Raw genomic sequence first — 23,089 nt, forward strand, 5'->3', positions numbered from 1 at the left:
CACAACCAATTAAGAGTAACGAAAACGAATAAAGCTGTGATCGTGCGATTCAACTAATCAAATGTAAGATCAAGCGCGCGAAATCTTAAACAAACTGACAGATGAATGTCGTTTAACAGGCGAAGGCTGCCGACTGTCCAGCCCAAAACGGCAAAGTGAGTGAAAGAGAAAGAGCTATCTGCACTTGCAAATAGCTCTTTCTCTTTCTCGTTCCGAAACTCCGGGCTGCGCAGCGTTCAGCGCGGCGCTGTAACACTTTACAGCCAGTACAGCAACATTTTAATTCATCTGTCACCATACAAGTTAGTGGGGTCTTCGAAACGGTCAACATTACTTACAATATCACCCTTTTGGATATGGGTGATATTGTAAGTAATATTTACTCTGTCGAAGGCCCCAATAGTTCGTCCATCCAACTAATAAAAAAAATATCATTAATAAATAAAATATTAAATGTATTATTAAACATATATCTTTAAAAATTTATAGGAGGGGCTGCAGCTCGGCAGCCCATTAGGACGAGCCGCCACTGGACTAATGCTAAAATTATTTAAGTTTATCGCAAGAACTTTAGTATTGCCGTGCCCTGAATTAACTCGACTTTTACCTGATGAAATACTCCGACATATACTGCCTGGTTCACATATAATTTCGGACAGTTGGACAGCGTACGGAAATATTCCGAATTCCGGTAAAAGTGGTTATAATCTCTTGGATCCAAATAATAGTGAAATACATACCCAAAATGCGGAAAATATGTGGATGCGTGTGAAAAGAAAGATGAAGCGTCAATTAGGTACAACGCGTGCCTGTTTTGATTCATATTTAGATGAATTTGTATTGAACCACGAATGAATGCGTGTATATTCCATTCGCAATATGTGGAATATTTCCGTACACTGCCGAACCGTCCGAAATTAAATGCGAACCAGGCAGTATTATTATTTTATCGAGGTAAGCCAGTTATCAATAGAATTTTTGTTATTAATCCACAAGAATAGTCGAAATATGATTTTTCTAAGTGGAATTTTATTTAATTCTCATATAAAGATAATTTAATATATTATCCCTATTAATTCAATTCGGATTCGTGTAAATACGAGTAAACACTAGTAAGAGCTTTTTATTCGAAATTTTACCGATTTAAAGTTCACCACACATCCAATTATCCCTTTTAAACGAAATCAAAAAATAGTGTGGCCAGAACACTACCCTAATAAACATGTTTCAATAGAAAATACTCAATATAATACAGTATTAACAGTGGGAAAAAATCCCAAGAGAAAATACGTAATTATGACTTTTGATTTGAACAGGACGACTACTTAGAGAGATTTGAAAGCTGAAAAGTACTACGAATGAAAGATAAAATACCCGACTGTAGATTCCAATATTCATTTTGAACAGGAAATTGACAGATTTTGGGAAATCGACCAAACAACACCAAGATATAGAAAAATCGCGCGATTTAAAAAACACATATATCTCCGAATCTCGAGCCAATCAAAACTTTTTATTACCAGATTCGTATTCACTGGGCATTGATCTATAAGAAAAGTTGTCTCTGAAACATTTTTCGTGTCGAACAGTGTTATTTATAAGTATGGTGCGCTCTCGAACGGTGGCATTCGGATCCTGGCCTCCACCTGACGAGCAGCTAATGAAGACTTGGAACCTGCCTGCGTGTTTTCTTGTACCTCGACCTGACTCCACTTACCTCTGAATACTCTTCAATAAATTATTTATTTATTTATTTGGAAAATTTACAGTTTATTAAGTTACATAGATTGATAGTAAAAAAACATAATTATGTTAAGTAAACCATTAATAATTTTCACATATAGGTAAAAAAAGAAAAGCTCAAACATTTAAAATAAGAAACAAAAATGATAATAGAGTAAGATAGTTAGAGAAAACAAAAAGAAAAAAATAGAAATAACAGTATAATAAAAATATCAAAATAATAAGAATAATAATATGATAAAAATTATGAAATAATAAAAATAATATAATATATAACAAAAAACAAAATAAATACATCAAAATAAAAATTCATAATCACAATCGTAAATTTTCAATAAAATTAATCATCGAAAAACAAATTTGCAATAATCACTCTAGCTTGTATAGCATTAATATTAAATAAGTAAAACATAGAAATTGTTAAAATTAGTGTGTTGACGGTGGAACTTGCACGCCAGATGAATGAGCTTCTTCCATAATTAGAAAAAGTATTAGCTATGTAAAGGAGCTGATTACATCTAGTCATTCTATTTGGCACACGCAATGATAGTCTGCTCAATAATTGAGGACAGTCGATCGAGCCGTTAAGGATGTTCAAAATTGTTGAGATGTCAGCTATCTCCCTTCTTTTGACAAGTGGAAGTAGATGCTGACACCTACAAGCATCTTCATAGGAAGTATAGGATAATCCAAAACGGCTACTGATGTACCTCAAGAATCTCTTCTGAATGCGCTCCAATCTGTCTCTTGCACCAGAGTACTCTGGGTTCCAAACTTGGAATGCAAACTCAACAATACTTCTTACGTATGCACAATATAGTATTTTGTATGATTTAATAGAAGTAAAGCATTTGGAGGACCGGAATAAATTATATAAATTATCTTGCCTTTTTTCCTGTCAAACCCCCCCCCCCCCCCCCTTATCCTTAAACAATCATGGCTACGCCACTGACTCCAGGTCAAGGCAATCGCTTCGTTCATCTTTGTCTTTTGAGGGCCGGTCTCGGTTTCTCTTTATTTACGTCTAGAGCAGGCAAATAAAAAAAGTGAAGTGAAGATGGTCGTAATGTGCGGTGTTCTGTGAGCTGTGCCATGTGTCAAAAGCGAGGGGCGTGGGAGTGGAAGGGGGCGCGTATCGGTCGTCAGTCGTCAGTCGTCGCTGGGCAGCGATGTCGGTTGGCGGTGTGGGTGGGGGTGGGGGTGGGGGAGTGGGGGGCCGCGAGCTGATGACGGTGGTGTCGCTGTGCGCGGTGTGGTACGCCACGTCGTGCGGCAACAACGTGGTGGGCAAGGTGCTGCTGAGCCAGCTGCCGTTCCCGCTGACGGTGACCCTGGCGCAGCTGGCGTCCATCGCCGTGTATTCGGGGCCCGCGATGAGGGCGGCGGGCCGACAGCCTCGGCCGCCGCCCCCGGAGCGCGCGCCCCGCCTGGCCGTGCTCGTGCCGCTCGCCCTCGGCAAGTTCCTCAGCTCCGTCCTCTCGCACGTCTCCATCTGGAAGGTGCCGGTCTCCTTCGTCCACACAGGTCTCACTCTTTACTTTTCCACACACAAATTATACTTTGGGTTGCCAAGACGTGTCATTGACAAAAAAAGTTATTTAAAAACATACCTCTTCTACAATTATTATTTTTAATAAAAACAATAATTTTATTTTACTACCGCCATCTATGTTTAAAACTAATAAACAAACGATGTATAAACGTCAACGACTATCTCGCCGGGCAGATATCAAACGCGTCTTAGACGATATTTTTGCACCATCGTAATGGCGGAGGATCCATTTACTTATGTATATTGATGACCAAAATGTGCAATATGGCAAAATATGAAAACGATCGGATAATGGTGCGTACGCACCAAGCCAACGAACGGCCCACAGGCCAACTTTTAAAACCATAAAAAATAATAATTCTTTGATTTTTTTTCGATCTTAGTGCGTATCTTCGTAAGTCAAAACTTCTTAAGTCGAGGATTACCTGTATGTGATTGTTGATGATCTAATTTTAGGTCAATCTCGAAAATTTATTTAAATTGTGCATGTTCTGTTTTAACTTTCAATATTTAATTTTAATATAATGATTATAATTTTATTTTGATACTTGAATTCAATTTTAATATAATAATAATAGTTTTAATTTGATATTTAATTTCAATTTTAAAATTTAATTTTTATTTCGATATTTTGTACGCTACTGCTGGTTAAAAAGTTGGCCCAAAATCGTCGTTGGTTTAGTCCGTAAGCACCATAATGGTGCGTACGCACCAAGCCAACGAATGGCCCACAGGCCAACTTTTAAAACCAGTAGCGTACAAAATATCGAAATAAAAATTAAATTTAAAAATTGAAATTAAATATCAAAATTAAAACTATTATTATTATATTAAACTTAAATTCAAATATCAAAATAAAATTATAATCATTATATTCAAATTAAAATTAAATATTGGAAGTTAAAACAGAACATGCCCAATTTAAATAAATTTTCGAGATTGACCTAAAATTGGATCATCAACAATCACATACAGGTAATCCTCGACTTTTGTTTGTCGAAGATGTTTTGACTTACGAAGATACGCACTAAGATCGAAAAAAAAATCAAAGAATTATTATTTTTACTTCCCCGTAATGCGCAGTTACTGAGAATATATCATGTATTAGTATGGGTGATCCAACGATTTTTGCTAACCTAACTATTGAGTCATGCAGTCGCCTGTTGGCCTTACCTATGTGCGCGAGAATTGAGACCGCATATTAAAGCAAAAACGTGAAGGTAGATCGCATACTAAAGAAGATATGTGAATGTAGACCGCATACTAAAGTGGCACCCAATTTTCATTATAATTGTGCGGGTTATTATTAAAGTGAAATAAGTCATTAACCAAAAATACCAGTATTTTTCAAGGTAATCGAAAAAATTCCACCATTACAAGAAAGATTATATCTATAAGGCTAAGAATCATAATGTATACATATATTTGTATGTAGTATCAAAATAATTGTGAAGCAAATTTACGAAATATTATATGAGTTATTCCACTTTCATAATAACCGGAAAATACATATGTATTTATGTAGTTAGGAACTTGAAAAGTAATTTAAGAAAATTAATTGAAGAATTTAATCATCTTCTTTGTCACACAATTTCATCATCTCTGTTGCTATATTTATCTACACTGCTAATTTGGTGCAAAAGTTATTTATTTTCTTTTATTTCTTTATAAAGTTCTAAACATGATATATTTTTGTATTTATATACATATACTACGCTTATTTATTTATTTGGTCCACTGTCCTTTATCTTCTTATAGTTGGTCCATAGTTCTCCAGTATAGAGGCTAGTACAATCACCCCGTGGAGTGTTTTCGGTAAAATTTTATCCTTGCTTGACAGTGATCGATGACGGTGTATCCCATATTTGAAGAAATGTAGGAGAACCCCCCCACAGCAAGGAGCCAAGCATACGACGTGCCGTTCTTCCCTGTGTGATTTCGCTCTTATTCTATTCGGGTAGAATCGTTCTAGCGTGACTGAAAATGCGTAAAATTCGCTCCACTGACCGATTAATTGGTGATAAAATATATGTATGTATATATTTTATAGTTGAATTTAATAAGATTATAAGAAATAATTCGATAAATTCAAAACCTAGGTATATATATAAACATTTTTTTTCTAAAAGAGACAATTGGCATCTATAGTCAATATGCTTTATAAGTGAACGTGTGTTTTCAGTTTTAGTAATCTATTAGTGAAGAAATAATATATGTATATGATAGATAATGAGAGCCTGCAATACAAATTTTGTAAGATATAGTGTGAAAATGATGAAGTTTTAGGCGTTTAAACAATTCAAATTTGACAAAACGAGTGGGGGGCGAAAAGTCAAATAAACAAAGCTACTGGCTTTTGGCAGTGGGTGAGCTGTCACTATTTCCTATTTTTTTTTTAATTCTTAAACGTGTTTATTACGATTATATTTCATCATTGGCTTAGGTTAAGCTTCTGCTTAACACCGAGAGGCGCTGGGGTTCGATCCCATGAGCTGACCTCAATAGGAAAATAATTTTTCTGAGTACATCTGTAGTGCTGCTGGTTAGACTTGGATATTGTGACTCCAGGTCGATCGTTTCCTATCAGAGTTTGCCAATTTGTGGCGGCTCGTGGATAAGATATCTGGGGGTGCTGCGGTTGATTAAAAATAAAAAAAAATGTTTATTTGGATTATATTTTACTATTAACATCAATATTACCAAAATTAAACATTATATGTATTTTATTTCATTATAAAATTGATTTTTCTGTCTTTTTTCCTTGAAAAAAGATCTATCACCTTTTTGTTAAATTTTTTACTATTCATAGTCATTTTTTTTCAATTGACAGCATAGACAAAGCCGTCAATCTTTCCTGAACCATTGTGTTTCTTATACTCGTATATGTACAATGTCTTTATTCTATTTATTGATGAAAAACACCGTTCTGGCTCAGAGGTAGTTGAAGTTGTAAGCAGAATTTGAATAAGTTTTGCTATTTCCACACGAACTTTGCATAAATTGATTGCAAAAATAAGTTTTAAAAATATTAATAAATCGTTAATAGTATGCTTTTCTTTCCTTGAGTAAAACACTTCTAATTCAGTTTGAAGTTTTTCTTTATCTAGCATTGGATATTATTCAACGGTTAGTAGTATATCTTTCATTGGCATTTTCTTTCAGTACTTTTCAAAATTTTCTTTATTAAATAATTTCACAGCTTTTAATTGATTAGAAAAAGTATATCTTTGTTTTATATCCTTAATAATAACATCGCACATATTTTTGGCTTCTATAATATGTGCGATAATATATGCATCACATATTTTTGGCTTCTATTTTTTCTCGTATTTGTATAATGACATTAGTAAAACTTTTTAAGTTTTCTTTAATTGAAAATGCATCGATATTACTAGATTGCATTTGGTTATAAATAATTTCTACATGCGGCATTAACTTGTGAAAAAGTTGTGACTAAAATAAAAAATTGTGTTTAGTAAATTGGTAGAATCTGTTATTGTTTTATAAGTATTTTCGGAAGAATATTTAAGTTCTTGAAAACATTGGCTCAGCTTCTCTTGATTTTTATACCATCTTAAATACTTAGAGTGACGTGTAGAAAGATAGAAAGTGTAAGAGGTGTAGAAAGAAAGACAAAAGGTGCAGAAGAAATGACGAAAAGTGAGGAGCGTGTCGAGCTCACACGAACGCAACAAAAAATGTGTATAGCACTGTTGGGAGTGCAGTACGGACCAAGCTTCTAGCTGCCCCCGCGCCCCTCCTTCGCCCACTCGAGCAATTCCATCGAAAACCGTACTGCACAAAATCATAAACGATGCCTCACTTTCTGATATTAGTACCGCGATGTATGATCATTATTGGATGTATCGGTGTGCGGGCGAGCTTAATACACGCTTAAATAGTATTGATATTTTCATATAATATACATACATTTATGTATATAATAATATTAAATTTTTCTGACGAGCCGCCACTGTATATATGTAAAAAAAGTAAATAAAATAAAATAAAAAATAAATTGAAATCTCCATCGGCGGCCAAACCTTGCAAAGTTTCAAAGCGATCGGAAGAGTGTAAGAAATTTGTCAGACTAATTGAAACTAATAAAAACGTTGCAATAATAATAATAATTAACGTTTTCACAATAATATTTTAATTTTTGCGTTAAACTATGTATATTTATTTAAATAATACGAAAACTTTCAATTTAACAAATGTAACCACACAGTTATGTAATCCATGTCAAATTTAATTTCATTTACCGGTATAAACCGATAAACCGGCAGTGGGAGAAACTATTTACCGTACACCGATTAATGAAATTGTAAATGCAAACTTTTCATTCATAAAACTTTCGCTTCGTCATTACGCTGATTATATCAGTATTTATTTATTTAATAAACAAACAATAAAATCATTCTAAAAGCAAGGTAGGTATATACAATGTATGTAGGTCAAACTTTCATCAGAATAAAATCATATAATACAACAATATAAAGCGCGATGCATCATGACGCGACAAGAAAATGCATCCCAAGACACTATTTAGAGGTCATTTTCACACAAAAGCATGTTTATAGACGGATGTGTTCACATTACTGAGATAATCAAATGCAACAAAGGCAGGATTTGTACCGAAATCTTGCCACGTCGCGTCGCGTCGCTCCAATATGCACGCAGCCTACACACACACACACACATACACACAAGTATGCAAATTACAAAATTGTCCCACATTACGTTTTTCCAATTGTTGGTAGATATTCTTCAAATTGAACGCACGATTGACTTTTTGATTTCGAAATCGTGTTTGAATTTATCTCCATACAACCCGTTATTTCGCGTTAATTGCTATCTACTGTCTATTATTCATTATATATGTGTATTTTACACGTGACACGAATAAAAGTGGATCGTATGGAGATTATTACGTGGCCAATACGTATATTATATCAATGTGTTGCAAAATTTGCTCAAAAAATTGCAAACTTACGCCGATTTCAAAACTGTGAATTGATTCGATAAAATGTAGTCTCACTGAAATAATCCGCATACTATTTTTATTGATGCCTTTACATATTTAAATTTATGTGTTTTTTTTTACATTTTTAATTTATTTTTTTTAAGTTTTGCTAATTTTCTAGTAGTTAAGGTCTGACCGCACTATACGGCCGTCGACTGCTGCAGCACGTCACGACACGGCAAAGTTGATACAAAAGGCAACTCTGTCGCGTGACGCGTAGTGCGTTATATCTCATACAATTTCATACAAACAATATTTGGCCGCACGCTGCCGTTCGTGTCGCAGACGCATAGTGCGGTCAGACCTTTATTCCGTTTTTTTTTGCCTCATAGAAAGAAAAGTAGAAATATTAATTTAGAAACGCTATCTTAAAAAAGATTTCTTTAATTTGGGCTGGTGTCACCATGCTATCAATTTATAAAGGGATAAAAGAACAAAAAAAATACGAATCCGGATCCGGAGATGAAAAAGTAATCGGGTTCCGGAACTGAAACAGGGATCCGGATCCGAGACTGAAAAATGAATCCGGATATGAACTGATTAAAGAATCCAGAACTGGAACTATCAAAATCGAAAACGGAATCAAAATCGATATCGATATAGTCGTCATAGAAAATTACCACCCAAACTTTACATACATGTATATATGTATATGTATATGTCACAGTGAAAATATATTTTCATTTAAGATTATATTGTTAGGGTTGGTATTATTTAAGGGCTAGGATAGGTTAGGATAAGTAATGGTTGGCCCTATTCATTTAAGATTTGGTTGTTAGGGTTAAATTGATGAGTTAAACGTTGTAAATTCATTGTTTGATACATTTTCACTGCTTGAATTGGTGAAAATACATATATTTTCACTTGAAATATGCTTTCACTGTAACATATACATTAAACCAGTGCTTCCCAATTACTTTCATGTCACGACCCCCTAATTCTGAAAGAATTAATTCCCGGCCTTTAAATTTTTTTTTTCTAGTTAAAAGGTTTATTTGGCAGTAATTATTACAATTATAATACACATATTTATATTCAGCACAAAATTATAGGAACTTGCTTAAAAAAGTTTTTTTTAAATAAAAACTATGCACACATGAAACAATTTAATGCGATAGATGAGGTCGCATGTTTTTACATAACAAATCGATATCGGGTTCAATGTCAGAAATGCTAACTCGCCTCGCAAAGCATCTTCCAAAGTCTCCGTGGAAAGGCATGACTTTTGCTTATTTTTTAATATAAGAAATGACGAAAATGCTGTTTCTCATAGGTACGTAGTCGCGAAAGGAATAAGAGTTACCAGGGCTTCTTTTCCTATAGCAGGATATTCTTGTTGTCGCCTTAACCAAACTTCTGAAATACTTTTTTCATTAAATTCCACTTCAAGCAAATTACCTGATCTGATATCGATCAACTCTTCTTGAGCCGTCGACGTAATATGATTATAAATTAAGGACTTGGCAAATGGTGTTCTTATCCAATTGTTCCTTTCATCGTCATTCAAGTTTGGAAAATATTTTTTGACAAATAGTATCGATTCGGCCATGTGATCAAGTATAACATTTTTCACTGAAGTCGACAGTGATATTTCATTATTCGTGAGAAAATCATTCAAACACGAAAACATCTCCGTGCATCCTTGACTAATACCCTTTGACCACAAAGAAAGCTTTTGTTGGAAAGTTTTCATATAATGTGTTATTATTTAACAGACTTAAATATATACATTCCCTAAATATGTAATGTGGAAAAATATTCATAAATGAATATTTTTACTTTCTACTGAATATTTTCGCGGCCCCCGCGAGAAATCCTACGGCCCCCAGGGGGTCGTGACCCCCCAATTTGGGAAGCACTGCATTAAACCTATAATAGCGTCCGTTTCGTCCATCTTGCTCCGAGGTACCGAACGAATGATTGACATAATTTACTGCGTAGTGTAGCATCGCTGTCGTTCAAGTGCGGTTTACCTAATATTGTCGCTCACTGTTGTGAAGTGTCGGATCGTTCGTTTGACGCATAGTGCAGTCAGACCTTAAGGGTGATTCCCATATTAAAAAAAAATGTAGGAGAAACTGCGCTTTTATGTACCCTTTGATTGTGCAAATTGTGTCAACAATCATCGAATGCAGACAATCTTCATCGTCAGTCACAATTTGTGACTGTAATGGGAAGGATAGGCCAATTTAATATGGCATGTCTCGCCAATCTCATGAGACTATGTATATAATATGTAGAGGTAATTGAATTCTAACGAAGTTTTTCAATTTATATTCCATTATACTAGGAAAAATGTATTATATATGAACTGGCGACATTTCAGCGTAAAAATTGCAAGTGCAGTCAAACTTAAGTCGAAATTAATTCTCTTCCGTGTTTACACGAGTCTTTGATTTACAGTCTGAATACAAAATGAGATGAATACGACGATATGTTATGTACTTTGTATAATTTTCGAATTGTTCCGTGCCGACTTGAGTTTGTTTCGCAAATTGATGTTTGCCCGTTCAATATTTGATCAAGTGTCGTCGCCATTAATCCATCATCCATGTTATTATCGAATGCGCATTAATTGTGTCAACTTTCGAAAGAAAGAAGCTGAAATCTGCTTTCAGTCATTTAATTTATTGTGTTTTAACTAATTAATCATGAGAATAAAAAAAAATCGAGATTGAAAGTTGCTCGTTTGTTGTGCAATTTGCAAACGCCAATTTTAATGCATTCGATTTTGTATAGTAACTAGGTCGATCGCATTAAACGGACTAAGAAAATGTTGAAAACGAAATGGGAATTGGTTGCCAATATTGATGATTTCAACAATGATATTAGATACATTGACTAACGATCGACCTGCAGGCACATATATCCAAGGTCTGATCAGCAACACCGGGCCAGGGAATGAACTGATTACCCCTCAGTTGAAAGCATTATACGCTTACCACTGAGTCATGTTGCTGCTTAGCTTTGATAAGCCTGTTTTTTTTTTACTTTCAACTTGCATCGTATGATAACGATATAGATTCTGAATTGTTTAACTTATAATGTTCACGCATATTATAGATATGTAAGTCATAACTCATAAAGACATGTAAGTCATTACGTATGTATGTATGTCCAATGACTTGACTAATATTGGCACAGCAGTTGAAAATGATAATGAACATGTAACTTCGGCAGATCTCATTACATTTCCAACTTGACATCTCCACTTGCATCGAATGTTACCAACTTCAAATTGCGACGAACTTTTTTGTAAGTCTCTAAAATATATGTAAAAAATACATTGACTTGACTGATAATGATATTGTAAGTGAAAGTGACAAGTGAACTTTCACTTTCAACTAAACATTTCCACCTGCATCGCAAGTCAACAACTTAAAATTGCGACGAACATTTAAGTCTCGAAAATATATGTAAAAAATATATTGACTTGACTGATATTGATATTGCGGGAGAAAGTGACAAGTAAACTTTCACTTTCAACTTTACATTTCCACTTGCATCGCAAGTCAACAACTTAAAATTGCGCTGAACTTTTATCTAAGTCGCGAAAGTATATGTAAAAATACATTAACTTGATTGATATTGGTATTGCAGGTGAAATTTACAAGTGAACGTTTCCACTTGCATCTCAAGTCAACAAAATTAAAGTTGCGACGAACTTTTATGTAAGTCGCGAAAGTATTGTCAAAATAAATTGATTTTACTGATATTGATATTGCGGGTGAAACTGATAAGTGAACTTTCACTTTCAACTTTACATTTCTACTTGCATCGCATTTTAAAAACTATAAATCGTGACGAACGTTTACGTAAGTCTTGAAAGTTTATGTAAAAAATACATTGACTTGACTGATATTGCGAGTGAAAGTAAACTTTAACTTTCCACTTATGTATTTCCACGTATGTAAAAAGGTTCGGTGATTACTGGTCACAAAGTCACTAAAATCTCTATAACGGAACATCTGGCAGTCGAAAAGTCCATCATACTAACGATAACTATCATAGTAACGAGAACTTGAGTGCCAAATATTGTGTATTCGCGATTTTCATGGCAAAAATTGTCTTTGTGACCACCCCAATGTGACGAATAGTCCAATTACCATGTAAAAAAAAATTATGAGCGTTCATACAATCATATGTAAGTCATACACAAGTATATGGGTACGATTTAACTGTACATTAAAAAAAATACTTAGCATCTTAAAAAAAATGTTTGTGCTTAAACAATCTCGTATTGTGCATTGAATAAAATATTTTGGCATTATAAAGTGACCATTAAAAAATATGAAACGATCATTCGAAAAAATAGATTTTAGCATTAGAATGGATACAAAATAAATAAAACCAACCCTAACTTAACCTAACCTAACCTAACCAAACCATAAATAAATAAAACCTAACCAAACGTTGGTTCGTATTTTGGTATTCACGACGTTGCCGATACAGTTCACCTGTCATTTTAATGCACATTCATCCACTTTTTAAGTAGAAAATATTTTTTCAATGATCAAAGCAAACTTTATGTACAGAAACTTTTTTTAAATGGACATTTATTTTATAAAATGGACGTTTAAATTTTTCCCAAAGTATATGTAAAAGAATACATTGACTGGACTGATACTTACACTGCAAGTGAAAGTGACAAGTGAACATGTATCTTTAGTAGGTCCACTTTCACCTTCAACATGACATGTGCACTTATAAATAAAAAATAAATAGTTATACGGAGAAAAAATGTCTTCTATGTATGTAAAGTAATCATAGCGTTGCAAATGTGAAATGCGAATTCTCGACATTCGCACTCACAGTTTTAGAATCGGCGACGTGGAACTATTACAAGCATCGCATTCCTTTCACTTGTCCAAATGCATGTGTTCTCGTATATGATATGTACTTTTCAACAACGGCACAACATTGAACACATGCACATCGAAAAGTTCATGTGCCCAACACGTGTGCTTGTGATTTTGCATAAAATATAATACAATATTATGTTCATGACTAGGGTTGGCCATGGTCCAAATTCCCATACGATTCGTACTTGATCTTGGATCTTTTGGCATTCGTTTTGAGTACAGTCTTGTCGTTTTCTACTCGTTATTTTTTACGCATTAAGTCTTCGTGATTTTTTACATACAATTATAGTCGTCATATTTTTCTTGTGCGTGCGGTTCAATTTTTGCCGCCTTTTCTAAAAAAAATTCTGGTTCTAACAAAAAATTACTTAATAAGAAGAGGCTAAAAAACGATCGTTAAACGTCAGGAAGAACTTCGAGGGAGTATTTTCAAACGTGTCTAATATTTTTTCACCATCGTAATGGTGGATGTCACTTCCACTTACATTGATGACCAAACCGAGCAAAATGGCAAAGTATGAAAACGATCGGATAAGAGCCAAAATTTTTCTTGATCAGTAATCGTAAGCGAAGGTAAGAAGAGATTAGTAAGAAATGATAATAACACTGAGCAACAAAAAATCACCTGTTACCAGAGCGGAGGCTAATCAATCTTTACTAAGTTTGACCCACTGAATTCGAATATGATAATGATTTTTGTTGGTTCGCTCTCGTTTACGAGATATGAACGTTTAAAAAATGCGCAATTTTTACAGTTTTTTGCCCTTTGCGGCTCTCACTCAAAATCTAGTATTGCTGTGTTCAAAATGAGTATTGGAATCAATAATCAGATGTTTTTCCTATTGATTGTAACATTTCATTGCTTTGAAATACTTATAATTAATTATCTAGCAATTTTTAAAAGTCAAAAATATTTTTTATGCGATTATGCGTTTATTTCACCACGTTTATAAGGATTGGTTTTTTATCCCAATTTTTTTTTTCTTTCTAAACGTACTAACTCGAGCTGTAATTGCGTTAGAAAGGCTTTCGTTGGTGCCCGTGTGCGTACACATTTCTGACGCAGATAGCGTTGGTGCAAGCGAGATGGCAAGTAGTCTGACCGCTTACATGTGTAAACAAATTCGCCAGCTTTTACCAATGCAAATTCGCCTTTACTAAATATTTTGCAACGAAAACAGAACAATCGATCCAATTCGGATGAATACATAAGCCATGTTCTATCCACTAATTCACCATTTGCTGTTCTTAGTTGGAGATATATTTTGTTAAAAGACCGCCCTACAGTGTCAAGCCAAGCACTGCTTACACAGGCCACGCTTTGGCCCTGATTATAGTACTCGGCGTCACCCAGGATGGAATTTTTCGAATAAACATTTCACTAAAATTTGCATTTGTTTTATTTTCCAGTCAAGGCCACTATGCCTCTCTTCACTGTAATCCTATCAAGATTGATCATGGGAGAGAAGCAGACGACCAAAGTGTACCTGAGCCTCGTACCCATCATCACTGGAGTCACCATTGCGACTATGACGGAGCTATCGTACGATGGCATCGGAATGATGTGCGCTCTAGTATCAACTGCAGGCTTTTCTCTACAGCATATATATTCAAAAAAGGTATAGTTTTATTGTAAATAATGTTTAAAAATATAAGGCTTTGTATTAAATGTGTTTTTTATAATGCTTTAGGTTCTCGTTGACACGGGTATTCATCATCTACGATTGTTGCACATATTGGGAAGGATGGCGTTCTTCCTTTTTATTCCCGTCTGGTTGATATTTGACTTCTCGAGGGTTATTAAAGATGAGAATTTGGTATGTATATATATTTTTTTTATCTTATCTCAAATGAAAGCACGCTGATTATATTGTTGCGTAGGGGTGGGTGGAGGATCCAAGTAAAAGGCAAACAGTCGTATCACAGCATTTATTGATGATTAAGGAGATACACGCACTGTCAGTGCTAAGTCCAGAATGACCTGATATCGCCTTATAAGGGATAGATCTCTCAGGACATCTTCGACGTCTAATTTGTTTACCTATTGTTATGGTCACGTACGGATATTTCTTCCCACGACACGGTACAGGTCAATTCTGCGAAAGGACTAATACCAGCCAACTCGGTCGCCATTGTTTAGCCTACATGCACTTAGCTTATCGCTAATCCTTAAAACCACTTACACCAGTCACACGGTCTCTCAGGACGCTACCCGGCCTAATCCGATCGCAATTACTCGGCGGCTTTTTTTAGTATACGTAACAATATTATACTAGTGTTGTGTACGTTGATTTCAACGGGTGGTTTCTGAAAGGAATTGATACACGAATTAAAATGAACTTCTGTTTTTACCAAACTTTTTTAGTGGCATCTCTGGTCTTTCTGTTGACTTGTCAGTACTGTTGAGAGAATCTTTTTTAGCAACCTTTATTTATCCAAGATTAGATCGCAATCATAACGTCTTGACCAAATTCTTCCAGATGACTGTCTTGCATTATTTTTTTATGTTAAATGTTAAAATGTTTATATTACAATGGTGATTCGATACGCTTGTAATGGACAAATACGTCAGACTAAACTGTCATTTTGACACTACGAATCGGTCGATCTTTTCGTTTTGTTTTCAAATCGTTGACATGGGAAGTTTTTGGTTAAAGTATGCACATTATTTAAAACTCATTTACTTATTCTGGGTTTGCTTACGATTTTATGATTAACTAGTGTTGTGTCCCTTGTTTTCAACGGGTGAATTGATACACGAATAAAATTATATGTTATATATAAATATAATGTAGGGTAATTTATAGGCGCGCGCGCGCACGTATTATATTAATTGTAAAAAGTTGAGTGCGCGCATTACACCTTCACCGATCCAACCCGTTCAAAATGATGAATGAATAGGTGTGTTTTTGTGGATGTGTGTATTTTATTTTACAATAGATATATACTAGGAAGGCTTGACAAGAAGACCCCAAATGCGCCTTCCTGGACAATTAATTACAAACAATGCAGTATTTTTATTACATAAATCACTGTACATACTTCGAAAAGCTGAAGAACATGAGATTAACAATTAATTAAATAAATTAAAGAATTAATCCATTGAGACATCTATGGATTTAGATTTTTGTACATAATTTTTACAAATTATACACACAATAAATACAGAAGATTTGTGACAACAGGAAAGATGATTTTTAGTCAATTTTTCGAACAATGATTAGATAAAATCGGCAAACTCTGATAAGAATCCCCCAAAACTAACCAGCAGTATGGCGGATCGAACCCACTGATCACTTGGTGGTAAACATACACGCTACCTTTAAGCCATACTGCTGGCTACTACATGCCAGTCGTTGCTCGGCCTGCCATCACATGATGCTCCACACCCCCCACTTCCCCGATACCACGCTTCCCCCGTCTCCTCGAACACTTTACTCTGATTGAGAGTGTCTCCACGGTCCGGCACATACCCACATCGCATTCGTTTTTATATACGTTGTATAGATCCTGACAGATGAGGCTGTTCAGGACCACGGTTGGGGTGAAGACCAAACACGTTCGTTTTCAGTCATGTTGTTTATTACAATGATACATGCGGTGGTTTGACGACCGACCACTCTGAGTACAGGTCTAACTGCAACTGGCGGTTACATTTCTGACCCTTTCATCCCTCACCCCACAATCAGTCATAACATACTCTTTCTCAGCCATAGTCCAGACATCAACCCTACATATGTATATATATATTATTATTATATCATACCGAGTGGTTTGGAATAATGTGTTTTTTTTTTTTATTGTTTCAGGGTTCGCCGAAAATTATAGCTTTGCTATTCGCTGACGGTTTTCTATGTTGGATTCAAAACATAGTAGCGTTTAGCGTGATATCGATGGTGACACCGTTGACGTACGCTATCGCAAATGCTTCCAAGAGGATATTCGTCATAGGGGTATCGCTTTGCATTTTGGGAAATCCCGTCACGTCCGTGAACATGATGGGCATGCTGATGGCCATATTTGGAGTATTTTGCTACAATAAGGTAATTTTAATCTTTGCAGATAAGCATCTCTCATACATATGTGCATACCTATCCTCGTCATACCTTTCAACTCTTCTCGTAATGTGGTGTTTGTGTTTTCAGGCGAAGTACGATCAGCGGCAGGAGGAGAAGCGGACTCCGATGCTGCCGTTGGTTCAGAAAAACAACGAGCATACCCTGATGAGGAGTTTCAACATGCAGAAGTCGGACTATAGCAACGGTGCGCTGCAGAACGGCTACCATCTGTTGACGCCGACGGAGAACGCGTCTCCGCATATACCACCAGACGTCACCAGAAACCATAGCAAATTGTTATTCGTATGAATGCTGTGTAGTCATTTTTGTATAGTACTTTATAATAATATATGAGCCGAACAAAATGGTCTCGTGAGTGAGTTTTCACGTACATATATTATTAAGTATAGTGGAAATTTATATTTATTTTTATATACGCTATCGCTATTTAAAATGTGAATATTTATTTTTATTTATTGTCGTGCGATTTTCAATAGGCGAATGCTCTATAAGGGTTCCTTTAATTTTATATTGAATTAATTGTGTTTATTTTTTTAACGATGACGTCTTAATGATTGTTTTGCTGAAACTTTTAATATTTTTATATTGAAAAAAATCTCTTGTCTGTTGCATTTTATACCATACATACTTGAATGTATTAAAAATTTCATGTACTAAAGCACTATGGAGATGCATATTGATATGCATCACATACAAAGCATAGGGGCGAAAACACACTGAGTGGGATGTGGTACGTGGTTTTTTTTTTTAGATACTTTTAAACATGCGAAAAAAACTCAGCGCCCCCTACTCCATATACATGGTCCCAAAAATAACCCCCTGGAGTGTTTTCGGTGATATTTTATCCTTGCTTGACAGCGATCGATAACGATGAATCCCATATTTACAGGGAAAGTAGGAGAAACTTTTCAGTTGGATATGCATACACGTGTAATCTTCCAAATATTATGCATTCTGCACGTGCAAGTACACCTGATTTCGGCTTGGGGAACACCCACTGTCAAGGACACATGACGTCCCATACCACTCAGTGTGTTTACGCCCTAACTTTCAATTCGACAAATCAATCGATGCGAAGCTTCCTAGTGCCTTCGAAAGTGAAGTATTGAGTATAGATTGAGTCAATATTACACTAGTAAATTGACTTTACCAGAGGCAGTCACAATGTAATGACAGTCCATATCCAAAAACAAGTCAAATCCTAGGTGAAAACACTGATTGGAACAATCAGCTGGAGGATTGGCGCCAATTTATTGTGTTTTTTTGTGATGACCATATCGTCATAGTAATTAAGTTAATTCATTCGAACTAAACTTGCTCAAAGATCGCTTTTAAAAGCACTAACTGGACTTCGGCTTGTATTACTCTATTGATTGTTTAAAATTGTTTATCTGAATCTGTGACTCGTGTGAGTTTTCATTAAAAATCTAATCGAGGCCTGCTCTAAAAGTCGTCCGTTTGCAAAATGCCCTGAAACGTATTCAAGCTTACTAAAATTTATGTACATAGAGAGTCTACCCTAAAACTTTGACGTATGAACGTTGAGACTTATACAACAGCCAATAAGGGCTCGCGACCCATCGACCAATGACCTTTCTGTGTTGAGCGTATACGCTGTGTTTAAATACTAGGCGGTTTTGGTCCGTGCTTCATTTGGAGCTGGCAGGCCGACGGATCAAGAACAATAAACTGCCTCTAATGTTACGTCTTTCACTCAGATTTCGGAAACCCCTCTACACGTCCACGCTACAATAGTTTTACAATGTTTGAATTATGTAAATCGTAAATGTTGATTAAATTTCCCAAATGAGCAGCTGGTAGCTTGAGTCCGGTTTGGTATACGTATTCGTTCAGGAGCGGGCCTTGACTTGTCGTTCAGAGACGTGTCCACAAAAGTCACAAATTCTTACTTTTGGTCTCATTTTTGTCTTACACTCGTGTCTCAAATGTAAATCGTGTATTCTAATAGGCTAATATTGTATAAATTATTTATATCATAGTGTAATGTGTAGTGATAAATGTAAAATAGTTGACTTTTATAAAGTGTAAATAGAATAATTGTAATTTAAGTCAAAATTTGCGTATTTGCGACTTGATTGATTCTGGAGTGTGGCACAAGACGTGTTGTAAAACAAACTACTATTATTGTAAATTCGCCACACGGTGCCAACGTCTAATGGTGCGTGTTCACGGACAGTATTGAATTGACGATGCTAACCTAATCAGTATCTGGCGCTTTAGCTCTTTAGTTTAGTCCAAGATTGCTAGAAAGATCGTCGATTCGCTGTAGCACTATCAACTTTAGTTAGTTACTAGTTTACTTCATAAACACCTGCAGGTGACAATTCAAAAACATATGACTTATTATTAAACTTAAAAAATGTTTCCAATCCTTTACCCTTTGAGTCCCCCTGACGTATTTTCTGTTGAAAGCCCACTACGCTGAAAATTTTCAACTGCATAGAATTATTTAAAAATCCAATAGAAAGCAGGTATAAAAATTGTAGCTTATCCAAACAAAACCTAGATAACTACTGCCGGGGATTTCGAATTTTGTAAAGGTGTGTTTAGACTCTCTAATATATCTTGCAACAATATAAAATAAACAAAAGAAGTCTATTAATGAATGTGTTGTTCCAAAACCAGTTCCATCTTCTTCATTGTTGTTGAAATGTAATAATCACAATCTAAATGCCAAGCCACAATGTAAAATATTTAGTAGTTGGGGATTTCCATCGGGTAATTCTGCTATGATTATAGATTCAGAAATTCCGGTGTAAACCAGCCTTTATAAACATTGACACAGATTACACGACCCATATTCAATGCATTTTTTTTTCAATGCTACCTGGAAAGGCTTAGCGGGTAGTATTCTTGTTTACTTGGTACATGCTCACAATACAATGCCGATCGGCGTTGGTCAGCATGCAAAGGGTTAAACGGAGGATTAACCCACCCAGTGATTAGAAAATTTCTTTTACCAAATTCTCTCTTCCAATGGAGAGCGCTAGATATCAACTAAGGAACAGTCTAATACTATTTATCAATACAAAAACAAAACGACCAGCAATACTGTCGGTGAAAACGTATCTAAATCGGCGGACTCGACTCGACGAACGGTCTCTGTCCACTTTTGTAAGTTAAAATTGAGTTAATCCAGCGGTGATTCTGACAAATTGTACCTGATCTGTCGACGGAGCAGTTGATCGATTGTTTGGCGTCAAACGTATCTAGGATTAGTGCCATCGGTGTGCAATTATATCATGCGGCAGCAAACATGATGTGATATTGTATATAACGGATTTGTAATGTTAAATTATGCTTACTTACTCGTTATCGTAGAAATCAGTATTATCATTAACGACGTATACAACTGTATCATCTCTTCGCAATATTTGTTGGTTGTGGCTATTTGCAGGTACTATTATATATCTGCGAATTATTGGCTATTTGTAGGTTGTATATCTGCCACAGGCGCAAAGCCTTCTGCGCATGAACTTATAATCCGCATATATAGTACCTGTAAATAGTCACAACTATATTTGTTTATGCGTATTCGTGCATGTGGACAGTGATGTCTGTATTATCCATTTTTAAAAATTTTGTATAGTATATTTCACTTCAGACGATGGACGATGGTGATTTAGTGTGTAATGATTTTTTTTTATTGAATTTCTACTATTTTGAACGGTGCCTTACGTAGATGCTACTTAAATTCTGATTTGTTTTCTTATTCATACGCACGTGCAAGTTTTAATTGTATTTATTATTAGATTGCTTGTGAATTGATAGATCAAACCGAATATAAAAACAATACAATAAAGAAAAGACTTTTTGAGGGATGGTGCTTTCGATGTGTAATGTTGATTTTAATTTTGAAAGGTGCGTAGGATTATTACCAGTGAATTGTTTTAGTTGAAATTTATATAGTATATATTATAATGTAATTGCTAATACTTGAAAAGTATTTCGGCCATTATCGGGATAAATAATTGTGTTACCTTTGAATTAATATAAAATGTGTTTGTAAATCTTTAATGTTTCCCGGTAAAGTGTGAAAATGTGTTTTTGAATCAACGAGGAATATTTTTTCTCACAATCTTATATTGGCTACTGACAATTTGTATAAATAATATATGTATTTATTATTTGTTATAATTCTGGTTGCGTACAAATTTGTATTTATATCAATGACATTTGTTGAATTGATTGTTATAATTTTTGCATTAATAATAATCAATGATTATCGAATTTATATATATAAATATATATATATATATATAATATATGAAAAAATTACACATTTAAACAGCATTTCACGTTTTTTATTTCTCTTTATTTTAATTATTTCATATTTTTATTTGACAAATGACGACTTTTTTTTTGGTTCAGAGACGAGATATGACTTTTCTTATAGATCTGTGCCCAGTGAACACGAATCTGGTAATAAAAAATGTTGATTGGCTCGAGATTCGGAGATATGTGTTTTTTAAATCGCGCGATTTTTCTATATATTGGTGTTGTTCGGTCAATGTCTCAAAATCTGTCAATTTCCTGTTCAAAATGAATATTGGAATCTATAGTTGGATATTTTATCTTTCATTTGTAGTACTTTTCAGCTTTCAAATCTCTCTAAGTAGTCGTCCAGTTCAAATCAAAAGTCAAAAGTACCTATTTTCTCTTGGGATTTTTTTCCCACTGTTAATACTATTTTATATTGAATATTTATACTGCGATGAAATATTTAGGACTGCCTCTTGACTCAAGGCTTACATGAAGGCATCAATATAAAAAAATAAAAAAAAATTCCCTACAAATTAGGAATTCTCCACTTTACATTGGTCCGGAATTCCTACGCTACCAATAGAAACATTGTGTCTCAGATCTTTAAACGTACTCAGCCGCGTCAAAAACATAAACTTTACACGTTCTTTAGTATCTGAATATTCGCATACACTATTAAGTGAAAAATGCGAAATCGGAATCCGAGTAGCTAATATTTGTTTTCTATAAATTTAAATTATGTTCAACAGTTTTTTTGTGGTGAAAATAGCGCACGTCACTCTCACTTGCAAATAGCGGCCGGAAATTTACGGTTAAGATATTCTTATCTATTTTGATAAATAGCACAAAAGGAAAACAATATTAATTAGATACTCCAGTCATCGCTAGAACCTTGGTCGATAGGTAAGTCTACCTTTATTATTCTTTTTCGTGTGCTCTCTCCTCGTTGTAAAACATAAGAAAATCTTTTCGTATACACGTATTCATCAGGCATCAGCCACTAAAGCCCGGACCCATAGGGTGCCGCGTGTTGTTCAATTGTTGTAAATGCATTGTTAAAGATTCGCCGAACGTTTTTTTTTTGGACTCTAGCTTTGTAAATAGAGCTAAACCGCTTCCTGGAAAAAGCACGGTGTCTATCCGCAGTCTAGTCATCACTAGAGTAAATGCTTTGTAAAAAAGGTTCGGCAAACCATTAACAATGAATTTACAACATGTGAACAATGAACAGCGCGCTCTGGGTCCGCTCTTTAGTCATCACATTCCTTTAGATAAGTTATTTAATGTCAATATTAAAAGTTCGCAAAGTAAAACAAAGTTCAATTAATTGAAAAAACCCCTGGTTAAATAATATAGTTCCGTTGTTATTTTACATATAAAACAATTTAAAATTAACACCAATGAAAAAAAATAATTGTAACTGAACGAAAATCCTTATAAATACGAAGAATTAAAAAAATCTTATAATAAACTCTGTACTTTGTCATAAAATTGAGATTAAACTGGTTTGTATACATGTACATATTTTATTTATTTATTTGTGATT

At 34.8% G+C, this 23,089-nt stretch overlaps 2 protein-coding genes across 2 annotated transcripts; one reads left to right on the plus strand and one right to left on the minus strand.

Moving 5' to 3' along the window:
• The first annotated feature begins 2,900 nt into the window (after window positions 1-2,900).
• LOC143914809 (solute carrier family 35 member E1 homolog) lies at window positions 2,901-20,309 on the plus strand. Its single transcript, XM_077435157.1, has 5 exons — window positions 2,901-3,267; window positions 14,591-14,799; window positions 14,872-14,997; window positions 16,990-17,223; window positions 17,326-20,309. Exons 1-5 carry the CDS (start codon window positions 2,913-2,915, stop codon window positions 17,545-17,547), a joined length of 1,146 nt encoding a protein of 381 aa, XP_077291283.1. The 5' UTR covers window positions 2,901-2,912; the 3' UTR covers window positions 17,548-20,309.
• LOC143914819 (zinc finger BED domain-containing protein 5-like) lies at window positions 8,895-12,429 on the minus strand. Its single transcript, XM_077435182.1, has 2 exons — window positions 10,105-12,429; window positions 8,895-10,034 (listed from the first exon to the last, which is right to left on the minus strand). The coding sequence occupies exon 2, from the start codon at window positions 10,009-10,011 to the stop codon at window positions 9,586-9,588; it is 426 nt and encodes a 141-aa protein (XP_077291308.1). The 5' UTR covers window positions 10,012-10,034; window positions 10,105-12,429; the 3' UTR covers window positions 8,895-9,585.
• Window positions 20,310-23,089: the final 2,780 nt, after the last annotated feature.

This window comes from Arctopsyche grandis, chromosome 7 (genome assembly GCF_051622035.1).
Source record: "Arctopsyche grandis isolate Sample6627 chromosome 7, ASM5162203v2, whole genome shotgun sequence".
NCBI lineage: Eukaryota > Metazoa > Arthropoda > Insecta > Trichoptera > Hydropsychidae > Arctopsyche > Arctopsyche grandis.

What these genes read in the sequence shown, in the direction of transcription:
- LOC143914809 (XM_077435157.1), top strand. Translation starts at nt 2,913, where the DNA reads ATGTCGGTTGGCGGTGTGGGTGGGGGTGGGGGTGGGGGAGTGGGGGGC. An exon ending in TTATTAAAGATGAGAATTTG is followed by an intron (nt 14,998 to 16,989) that starts GTATGTATATAT and finishes TTATTGTTTCAG; the next exon opens with GGTTCGCCGAAAATTATAGC. An exon ending in GAGTATTTTGCTACAATAAG is followed by an intron (nt 17,224 to 17,325) that starts GTAATTTTAATC and finishes TTGTGTTTTCAG; the next exon opens with GCGAAGTACGATCAGCGGCA.
- LOC143914819 (XM_077435182.1), bottom strand. Translation starts at nt 10,011, where the DNA reads ATGAAAACTTTCCAACAAAAGCTTTCTTTGTGGTCAAAGGGTATTAGT.